Raw genomic sequence first — 11936 nt, 5'->3', positions numbered from 1 at the left:
CATTTATGGATTATGGAGGCCACTGTGCTCTTGGGAACCTTAAGTGCAGCAGAATTTTTTTTGTAACCTTGGCCAGATCTGTGCCTTGCCACAATTCTGTCTCTGAGCTCTTCAGGCAGTTCCTTTGACCTCATGATTCTCATTTGCTCTGACATGCACTGTGAGCTGTAAGGTCTTATATAGACAGGTGTGTGGCTTTCCTAATCAAGTCCAATCAGTATAATCAAACACAGCTGGACTCAAATGAAGGTGTAGAACCATCTCAAGGATGATCAGAAGAAATGGACAGCACCTGAGTTAAATATATGAGTCTCACAGCAAAGGGTCTGAATACTTAGGACCATGTGATATTTCAGTTTTTCTTTTTTAATAAATCTGCAAAAATGTCAACAATTCTGTGTTTTTCTGTCAATATGGGGTGCTGTGTGTACATTAATGAGGAAAAAAATTAACTTAAATGATTTTAGCAAATGGCTGCAATATAACAAAGAGTGAAAAATTTAAGGGGGTCTGAATACTTTCCGTACCCACTGTATATCTCTCTTATTGAATCAATAAATCTATAATCATTTGGAGTAAAATATGATTTATATGGCTTTTTTTCTATACACACAATGTTACAAAACATCTCTGCAAACCATATCCAATATTTATTTAACGCATTAGAGTTCCACAGTAAGAGGAGTGTGTTTCCTGGTAAGCAGAAAATAGGGATGGGAAGTGAGGCATAGGCCATGTGCAGTTAATGTATTAGTAGTATTACTGCATATTTATATTTCATTCTGCTTTCTAAAAACTGGTCGAAATCATTAGATTAATTGTAATTATTTTTATTGACAGCACTCGTTTACTAACAGTAAGAAACATAAAAATCTGCATAGTTTCAGGAGAAAAAAAATAAAATAAAATTATATATATATATATATATATATATATATATGTACACTTTTAATTAGAGTATTTTAATTATTTTTATTTATTAAAATAATAATCTAATTAAAAGTAAAAGTAAAGTAATATTTTTTAGATCACTGAGAATATAAGCCAATTAAATTTTTGTTAAAAATAAAACGTTAAAATAATGTTTTAATTTTAAATTTGTTTTTAAAATGTCATACTAATAACAATAACATTTATATTTTCTTACAAAAATATAAATTAGTTTCTAGTCACACATATTGTATATAGTTATGTATTTGTATTTTCTCTATGTGCAAATATATAGCTATTTAAGGAGGGGGGTCATCATATTTGAAGGTCATTGGCATTACAATTTTTTAAAACCTTGTCTATTGCACATAATAGCAAATGTACAGTCATGGCCAAAAGTTTTGGCAGTGACATAAATTTTGTGTTTTGCAAAGTTTGCTGCTTCAGTATTTGTAGATTATTTTTCCACATGTTTCTATGGTATACTAAAAAACAACGATAAGCATATCATAAATTGTATAGGCTTTTATTGGCAAAAAAATATAATGAGTCAATATTTACAGTGTTGACCCTTGTTTTTCGTAACCTCTGCAATTCGCTCTGGCATGCTGGATATTAGCTTCTGGGCTAAATCCTGAATGATGGCGATCCATTCTTGCCTTATTAGTTCTCGGAGTTGATCACAATTTGTGGGCCAATCAGAGCACTGCTTGTCCACTCGCCTTTTGAGGACTGACCACAGGTTCTCTATGAGATTGATATCCAGGTAGTTGCCTGGCCACGGATCCAAAATTTTAGTGTAATGATCTTCGAGCCACTTCTTTATCACTCTTGCTTTGTGACATGGTGCTCCATCATGCTGGAAAATTCATGGATCATCACCAAATTGCTCATGGATCGTTGGAAGAAGTCGCTCTTGCAGGACGTTTTGATACCATTCTTTATTCATGGCAGTGTTTTTGGGCAGAATTATGAGAGAGCCCACTCCCTTGGTTGAAAAGCAACCCCACACATGGATGGTCTCAGGATGCTTCACTGTTGGCACAACACAGGACTCATGGAACAATCGATTCTCCAGATGTCCCAAACAGTCGGAAGGGAGCTTCATCAGAGAAAATAACTTTGCACCAGTCTTCTGCGGTCCAATCCTTGTACAAAAAAAATATATATATATATATATATATATATATATATGTACACTTTTAATTAGAGTATTTTAATTATTTTTATTTATTAAAATAATAATCTAATTAAAAGTAAAAGTAAAGTAATATTTTTTAGATCACTGAGAATATAAGCCAATTAAATTTTTGTTAAAAATAAAACGTTAAAATAATGTTTTAATTTTAAATTTGTTTTTAAAATGTCATACTAATAACAATAACATTTATATTTTCTTACAAAAATATAAATTAGTTTCTAGTCACACATATTGTATATAGTTATGTATTTGTATTTTCTCTATGTGCAAATATATAGCTATTTAAGGAGGGGGGTCATCATATTTGAAGGTCATTGGCATTACAATTTTTTAAAACCTTGTCTATTGCACATAATAGCAAATGTACAGTCATGGCCAAAAGTTTTGGCAGTGACATAAATTTTGTGTTTTGCAAAGTTTGCTGCTTCAGTATTTGTAGATTATTTTTCCACATGTTTCTATGGTATACTAAAAAACAACGATAAGCATATCATAAATTGTATAGGCTTTTATTGGCAAAAAAATATAATGAGTCAATATTTACAGTGTTGACCCTTGTTTTTCGTAACCTCTGCAATTCGCTCTGGCATGCTGGATATTAGCTTCTGGGCTAAATCCTGAATGATGGCGATCCATTCTTGCCTTATTAGTTCTCGGAGTTGATCACAATTTGTGGGCCAATCAGAGCACTGCTTGTCCACTCGCCTTTTGAGGACTGACCACAGGTTCTCTATGAGATTGATATCCAGGTAGTTGCCTGGCCACGGATCCAAAATTTTAGTGTAATGATCTTCGAGCCACTTCTTTATCACTCTTGCTTTGTGACATGGTGCTCCATCATGCTGGAAAATTCATGGATCATCACCAAATTGCTCATGGATCGTTGGAAGAAGTCGCTCTTGCAGGACGTTTTGATACCATTCTTTATTCATGGCAGTGTTTTTGGGCAGAATTATGAGAGAGCCCACTCCCTTGGTTGAAAAGCAACCCCACACATGGATGGTCTCAGGATGCTTCACTGTTGGCACAACACAGGACTCATGGAACAATCGATTCTCCAGATGTCCCAAACAGTCGGAAGGGAGCTTCATCAGAGAAAATAACTTTGCACCAGTCTTCTGCGGTCCAATCCTTGTACTTCCTGCATAATTTCAGCATGTCCTTAACGTTTTTCTTGGAGAGAAGTGGCTTCTTTGCTGCCCTTCTTGACACCAGGCCATTGTCCATAAGTCTTAGCCTCACTGTGTGTGCAAATGCTCTCACACCAACCTGCTGCCATTACTGAGCAAGCTCTGCACTGCTGACAATCAATTTTCCAGATGTTCCAAAGAGTCGGAAGGGAGCTTCATGAGAGAAAATAACTGCACCAGTCTTCTGCCGTCTAATCCTTGTACTTCCTGCAGAATTTCAGTCTGTCCTTGACGTTTTTCTTTGAGAGAAGTGGCTTCTTTGCTGCCCTTCTTGACACCAGGCCATTGTCAAATTCTTGGCCTCACTGTGCGTGCAGATCCTCTCACACCAACCTGCTGCCATTCCTGAGCAAGCTCTGCACTGCTGCTGACACGATTCCATAGCTGACTCCTCGAGTGGAGACTGTTCTGGCACTTGCTGGACACTCTGGGATGTCCTGAAGACTTTTTCACTGCAGTCGAACCTCTCTACTTGAAGTTCTTGATGATCCGGTAAATGAACACAGGATTCCCCTCACATCCTGCATTCCAACAGAACCGTGCTTTAGTCGTTGCAACAAAGAAACAGAACTTACACAGACATTTCAAGAGACAATCATTTAAAAGTATAAAATGGCAACTATATTCACAAATAATATGTTTTATGTCTGATATATGTGTGATGTGTTTCCTGTAATCGGTGCAAGTTTAACCAATGTGGTATAACACCTTTTAGTAATTAAGATTATTAATGTGTATGCAAACTACCCGATATTGAGCTTGAATGAAAGCTTGTTTTATTCGCCGAACATTGGTGTTGGTGAAAATTGTATATTCTGTATAATTTTCCGGTGATGATATTTTTATAAGAAGTTCTTAAAAACTTGCATAAATACTCCCCATGAACAGCACGTGACTTGTGCACGGAAAGGAACCACACAGGGCGTGGCTAAACCCCGGAGCCACCATCTGATTGGACAACGACCTGTGGGATGGACAAAAGTCAGCCTGCTTAAAAATGGACACAAAGCCCTCTCGCTGGCGCTCACTCTCTCTCTCTCTCTCAAGACTCTCTTTGGTGAGTGTGACAAAGCACTCCCATGCCGTAACATCGCACAAGCGAGACTCCAGAACTCAAACACTTCAGTTGAAACTCCACGACTGCCGAACTTCAAAGCCTAAAGCTAAGCAAAAGACTCTCTTAGACGAACTTCGAGGTTCTTCCGTAACCCGGCAACCAACCAATCCAACGAGGGCTTTCCCTCCAGCAGGAATTTCCCTCCAGCAGCCAAAACCGGAACCCCGTTTCAGATTTTAGCAAACGCAAGTACAAACAAATCTTACATCTGCTGAAATAGGTGCTGAACTGGTTAATTGAGTTAAGCAGTAAAGATAAGAAAATCTCTGCTTTGTAATTCTCTCGGGCTGAATTTAAAACCACTCGTGGAAACGAGTTAGAACTTTGAAAACTTCATGCAACTCCGTTAACTAATTTCCTTGAATCTTTGTGTGTATGTGTATGTTTTAGCTTAGTTTTAATGTAATCTAGAATAGCCAATAAAATTTGTGTTTCATTTATAAAGAATCATTGTCTGGTGTCGTATAACTTTAAAGTCAAACCTTCCCAAGATCACGTTACCTAGCTCGTAGCTTACTTATCAAAGAATGTATTAGCCCGTGGCCAGGGAAATACAAATATTCAAATTGTTAAAATATACTGAGGTCAACGGCTCGCTGGACAACTGTTGATTTAAAGTGTAAACTATCAAATTGGAATTCAGTTTTAATCAGGTGGACCTTGAATTTTCAGATTCGAGTCCTTTCAAACCCTGAATGAAACCCTAAAATTAAGTAATCAGAGACATTACAGGGTATTGTCAAGAGAAAAATGAGAAACAAGAGACCAAAAAATGTAGATGAGCTGAAGGCCACTGTCAAAGAAACCTGGGCTTCCATACCACCTCCATGCCACGCTGAATTGAGGCAGTAATTAAAGCAAAAGGAGCCCCTACCAAGTATTGAGTACATGTACAGTAAATTAACATACTTTCCAGAAGGCCAACAATTCACTAAAAATGTTTTTTTTATTGGTCTTATGAAGTATTCTAATTTGTTGAGATTTGTGAATTGGTGGGTTTTTGTTAAATGTGAGCCAAAATCATCACAATTAAAAGAACCAAAGACTTAAACTACTTCAGTCTGTGTGCATTTAATTTATTTAATACACGAGTTTCAAACTTTTCCACGACATTCTAATTTATTGAGATGCACCTGTATCTCCCTATATCTGACACACCCACTTCAGGTCTTGCGGTCTCCACTAATGAGCTGATGAGTTGAATCAGGTGTGATAGATGAGGGAGACATACAAAATGTGCAGGGCTGGGGGTACTCCAGGACAGGTTTGAGAACCACTGGAGAAACAAATGATTCTTTCAGGTGCAATATTCTTTGTAGCAATTTCCTTGCATTGTGAGGCAATTTTGATGCAAAGCGATGATGGCTGCACGTGTTTCTTTGGAGGCAACCATTGCTAACAAGAACACAAAGATTGGAAGCTCTTCTTCCCTCCTTTTATAGCAATCAGTCTGCTCTTACAATCTAATTAGTATGATAGTGATTTTAGCTGACTAGTACTCATTCACACTTTCACATGTGCTGCTGATATGATTAGTCAATTAATGTTAGCTGGTTTTGTGTCAGGATCTAAAAACAGTTATTTTTTTTGTGAAAAGTTCATTTTTTGGCCAATAAAGCTTTTAGAAATTATTTAAAATGCATCTGATCACTCTGCACAATAATCTAGAAACAATGTGAATGAACACCACAACAGCTTAAGCAGCAAACTTTGCAAAACACAAAATTTATGTCACTGCCAAAACTTTTGGCCATGACTGTAGTAGGTATACATATGCACAGTATACATAATAGACTATATTCTTCTGAAAAAAGTACTACTAGTATAGAAGTATATATAATTCTGAACATAGCCTTAGACATCTTCTTTTGCAGTTACTGAGTTATTGAGAGTCCGTTTCTGCTAAGGGTAAAGAGGCTTTCTAGCAGGCAGTCAAGTGAGCTTCTATAATGATGGCAAGTGCAATTGGAAAGTTTCAGGGAGCTCTACAACATGCTCTCTCAGTCAAAGAAGTCAAACTAGACTTAATTAAGTGGGAGTTTTAATGAGCAATCCCTAATAGTCAGAGAAAAAACTGATGGAGAACAGAAAAGGTTTGTTAAAATATCACTAAAGTATTCCCATTCCAACATCCAAGCTCCGCATGCCCTCTCTGCTGCTGCCTCAGAGCACACAAAATCTCATTATCTCCCAGCATCCTCTGCAGGAGAAAGCCCCAGTGCAGTAGTTTAGCTCACCAGGTCGCTGCTAACAGACACACACAACCAAGGGCACACCGCATCCGGCAAAAAGAACAAAACGAATTCAGCCCCAGACAGGTCTCTGTGTGGAGTGTCAGAAGGCAAACTCTTTACCCTCACATACAAAACAAGAACACGACCGGCACTTGATGAAAATCTTCTTCACTTTCAGGAATAAACGCTGATGCTTGAAAGGTTATTTAAAGGGATAGTTTGCTCAGAAATGAAAATTCTGTCACCATTTCCTCACACTCATGTTGCTCCAAAGAAGTATGTGGAACACAAAAGTAGATGAAATGAATGTGGAAGAAATGAGAGTGGAAAGTGACCAGGACAAAAGGCTCTAAAAGCACTATGAAAGCATCATAAAAGCAGTGCATATGAATTGTGCAAGTTTCCTGAAGCCATGCGATAGCTTTGTGACAAACAAACAATTTTTAAGTTGTTATTTACTCAAAACCTTGCCTTGGCAGTCTTGCATTAGGGCTATGATTGCCATTCACATTCATCGTATTGAAAAGAGTAACGTGAACTTTACACAAAATATCTCCGTTTGTGTCTAACATAAGACAGAATGAAGGTTTCAAAACAAAAGGTGAGCAATTGATGTCAGAGTGTTGATATTTGGGTGAACTATTTTGAAAAAGAATACTTATTACATAAATATTATGGTTAATGTGCTGTTTTTGGATACTTAAATGCATGTTAACTGAAATAAATTGCAAGTAAATGAAAATGTATTATAGTTTAAATTTATATTAAATGCAATTTTGATGAACTATTATTTATTTATTTATTTTGGATCCACTGAAGCAGGAATTATGTACAGCTTTATATTTAATTTAATAATTATTTCAAATTATTTTTTAAATATGGTACTGCCAAATGTACTGACAAACATTTAGATAACTAAAACACAATTTATTTTTTGGCATTTTTTGCCTTTATTTCGACAGGACAGTAAGTTGACAGGAAGTGAAGTGGGAGAGAGTGGGGGACGGGATCGGGGAAGGTCCGTGAGCCAGGACTCAAACTCAGGACCCCCGAAGCGCAACGGCGCTACATGTCGGTGCGCAGCTCATGAGGTTTTCAGTGCCGACACTAAAATACAATTTATATAACTAAAATGCAATAATTACTCAAACTAAATATTGTCCTTTCTATTTAAACTTGTAAGTTTTGACAAGATTGACAACCATGACAAAAGATTATTAAAACATAATAATTTACTTTAAAGCAACACTTTTAATTTGACATTATTACAAAATCCACTTTTTAAAATTCTACGTTAGTGTGTTAATAATCATTAAAGTCTCCCTAAGTGCACTCAAGTAGCCTTTTATTTAATTAATATTATATCTGCATATTTAAATATATATATATATTTATATATTTGAAGTACATTACAAGTGTACATTCAATACTATTAAAGATGTTTCTTTTTCACAAGGATATCCCTTAAAGTGTTTTAAAACAGTTATAGATTAAGGTCTGCTTTCTAAAAACTGAAACACTTCATATATTCAAACTTTAATTCTATTCAAGTTTGAAAACGGCAGATTTGCCACATGGAAGCACAGGTTGTATTTTGTGTGGGAGGCACTGGGTTACGTCTTACACCCATGCAGGGACCAACCTGCTAACACCTCAGAGCTAAACTGCTACAAAGCTCTTGTACCTGAGGGGTGGTCTGGCACCAGCTCAGAAACAGGGACTTATGTCATGCTCATGTAATCACTGGAGCAGCCAGGATAAATCATAGTGATTCATAGGGATTCTAAATGTGACAATCTGTTGAGAATAGTATAATACAATCCATGGCCATTTGTCCTTGTTTTTCCAAGTATAATTTTATAACTGTGCTGTTTGCTGCTGTCTGCTTGCCAATCTGTGAACAGTGGTTCATAATCACCGATTTACAGTATATATTGTGTTACTTTAGTGTTATCTATATAATATTACAGTATTTATTCATATTTTGAATTAGCGTTTATTTTTATATTTTCAGTTTGAATTTGAATTTGAATTCCAATTATGGTCATTTTATGTGCATTTGTCAATTTGATGTTTTTATATAATCTATTTATCTTTATTTTTATTTCAGTTTTAGTTTTAATTATATTATTTAAATGAAAACTGTTGTTTTAAATAAATGTTTTCAATTTCATTTTAAGATTTCATTGAATATTTATATTTTGTTCTATATCAGATTTACTTCAATTACCAAAAATGTAAGTTCCCCTTCGGGAACTCGAGCTGCGTCGGAAAACGCTAGGGGAACGCCTTCAGCGATACCAAGCTCTGAATCATATGTGTAATCAGTCGAACGATGGGCGAGACGTCCGCGGCGGGTGACGTCATGACCAGGAAGCTTTAAAAGCATGTGAGGTGCCACCGGCGCCAGCTTTCTGTCATTCAGCGAAGCTCTCTGTGTGTGTCGGTCACGATTTATGTTCTGTGAGTCTTATTTATTGTTGTCTGTCCAAAGTCTATAAGCTCCAGCTATGTCTAAGCTCATGCAAGGACAAAGCATTTCAAGGGCGAGAGCAGGCCACGTTGTAGGTTGTGTGTTCCTCCCTGCCCAAAGATAAAGTTATATCACGAGTGGGGACACACACAGCCTGTGCGTGGTTTGCTTGCGAGCGAAGCATAGTTGTAACTGCCTTGTTTCGCTCTCAGAGGGCTCTCTTTGAGGAGGGAGCTTTCACTAGCGTTCCTCGCGGTGCCGGCCCCGCTTTCGCCGAGGCGGAGCGGCGGCTGTGCTCGTGGGTTTCGCGTATGGATCTGCTAATCACCAGATCCAGCGCCCGCTCTCGGGGTTCGGAAGCCCGCGCTGCGGTACTTCCCCCCCGGGGAGAGGGCGCGACGCTCCGCCTGTCTTTCTCCGAGGAGATTGATACGGAGGGCGTCAAAGAGCTCGCCAGTTGCACAAACATCAGTTACACAAGCAAACAATATTATGCCTTATATTATAATGAGCAGCATAAATAAGGAGCGGAGCTCGTCCGGAAACATAGCGGTACTAAGAGGCTCGCTACCTCTACGGAGGTATCTAGAGCAGCTAGCATGGCCGTCCTCTGCCAGTCCGCTGCTTCAATTCGACTGATAACACATATGATTCAGAGCTTGGTATCGCTGAAGGCGTTCCCCTAGCGTTTTCTGACGCAGCGTCTCGTTCCATGGGGAACCATGGTTACATACGTAACCTGGGACGTTATAGTTGATCATTTATTAGTTATAATAGTTTGATTTAACATGAACAACACTGATATTGTGTCGTATATGTAGAATATATTACAGTAGAATAATCTGAATTTCTCAACAACAATTTATGGGTTTACATAGCTGAAAACCTTTGCGCAAGATCATTTTCATCTTACATGCATACACAACTTTCATTGGATGACACCCTGTCTTTTAGTGTTATGTTTGCCATTCTATAATTCACAATACATATTACAAGAATTGTATAACTGATATTTTATATACTACATGTGAACTCCCTCTCATGAAAGTATGAAATCTTATTAGTAACAGTGCTGATATGAGGAGATAGTCTTTTGATGATGCTGAATGTGCTTTAGCAATCAAACGACATTCAGGACATAGTTTGCAGACTGCAGATGATGCTTCAAAATCAGTGGTGATATAAGCCACAAACATGTAATTGTGTTTGGGAATGCGTGAGAATATGATTGCTGTAGATTATGTGCTTATGAGGAGGAATAAGTGAGAAACAAACTAGAGTGATATTTCTGCGTGTGTGTGTTCACTCATTACCCAGCAGCTCCATGGCATCATCCTCATCTTCCATCTCGTCTTCAGTGACTGAGGGGGCCGAGTCAGGCATGGAGTCAAACGAGTCCTGAGACAACATGGCTGCCAGAAGTTTCTTGTGATTCTGTTGTTGCTGTTTTAAGCCTTTACACTTAGTCTCCATTTTCAGGCTGCAGACAGAGAGAGAGGGGAAACTGAATATAGCTTTAATATCTAGAACAGTGGTTACTTTGAAGAGGTCTTGGAAAACCTGGATATATAAGGTAGCTTAATTTTTATTTATTTATTTATTTTTTGATAAGATAAACATGCTTTCAAGAGGATCACCATCATTCTCAACAAACATTGATATCTAATATCCTTCTTTCTTAAACTTTATATGAGAAAAGAGGAAACTGTCTTAAGATCAGCTTAAATCAGCAGACTGCTCTCTCTGTTAAAAGGTTCTCAGTCATTTCAGCAACTTCACAATCATTATCCTCCAATCTTCCCTCCACAATTAACTTCTGCCTAAAAAGTCTATGCAATAGTGTACTGTTCACTGATAAAAAAATAAATAAAGCTTCTTTATTGGCATCTATGGTTCCACGAAGAAGCTTTATCATCCATGGGCACTTTCCATTTCACAAAAAAATCTTTATAGTAGAAAAAGGATCTCATATTATTAAAATGTCCTTCGCAGTAATAATAACAATAATACAAAAATATTTTAAGAACTGTTCACTGAAATGTTCTTTGGGGAACCCAAAAAGGTTATTCTATGGAATCACTGCAAAAATCCACTTTTGGAATTTAACTAAACTACATGTGCAATCCTGCATCTATATTAATATATAAACACGAGAACAAATTTGATTATGTACTTTTATCTATATTACAAATCTTTAATTAATTAAAAGTAGCCAGAAAATATGGGTTCGCTCCTGGGCAAGAAATACCAGCTCAATTATTCAATTTTGAGCAAATTGATGGAGAAATAAATTGAACGAATAATGAACATATGCTGCACTTCACATGTCTATACTGGCAAAATTATTCCCATGTCGATAAATACCGATAAAAATAGTCTGCAGAGGTTTCATTTGATTGTTATCTTATTGGAATGACATTATTCACAGATAATCGAAAGTTAAGGCCAAAGCAGTGTTTTAATATCCTGAGTTGAACATTACTATGCTAATGACCATAATAATACTGCACATCTCTCTACTATGAATCATTTAGCCCTTTTCACCTTTTTCCCTAATTGGGTGTCACTCAGCCAATTCCCAACTCTCCAGTAGTGTACTACAGCGTCAGCAATGCTGAGACACATGTCCCACTGCTCATAAACATTCATATGAGCACATATTTCACTGTATGAAACACAAGAAGAAACAAAGAGTTTTCAGAACAGATACTGTCATTTTAATTTTCACTATATTCTGCACTTGATTGGGATTATTTTGTAGGCCTTTTTAACCCTCTACCGCACGCATTAT

The 11936-nt window shown here is 37.1% G+C and overlaps 1 protein-coding gene across 1 annotated transcript in view; it reads right to left on the bottom strand.

The window, feature by feature from the left end:
- Window positions 1-11936, bottom strand: part of LOC107585009 (uncharacterized protein C8orf34 homolog) — an 89407-nt gene that overhangs the window by 57448 nt on the left and 20023 nt on the right. Inside the window, exon 6 of the mRNA XM_016271814.1 lies at window positions 10459-10625. Coding sequence (XP_016127300.1) covers window positions 10459-10625 — 167 coding nt within the window. The remainder of the gene's footprint in view (window positions 1-10458; window positions 10626-11936) is intronic.

This window comes from Sinocyclocheilus grahami, unplaced genomic scaffold (genome assembly GCF_001515645.1).
Source record: "Sinocyclocheilus grahami isolate Dianchi unplaced genomic scaffold, SAMN03320097.WGS_v1.1 scaffold65.1, whole genome shotgun sequence".
Taxonomy (NCBI): Eukaryota; Metazoa; Chordata; class Actinopteri; order Cypriniformes; family Cyprinidae; genus Sinocyclocheilus; species Sinocyclocheilus grahami.
The sequence above is the reverse complement of the archived record's forward strand: the minus strand, read 5'-3'. Positions and strand labels throughout refer to the sequence as shown.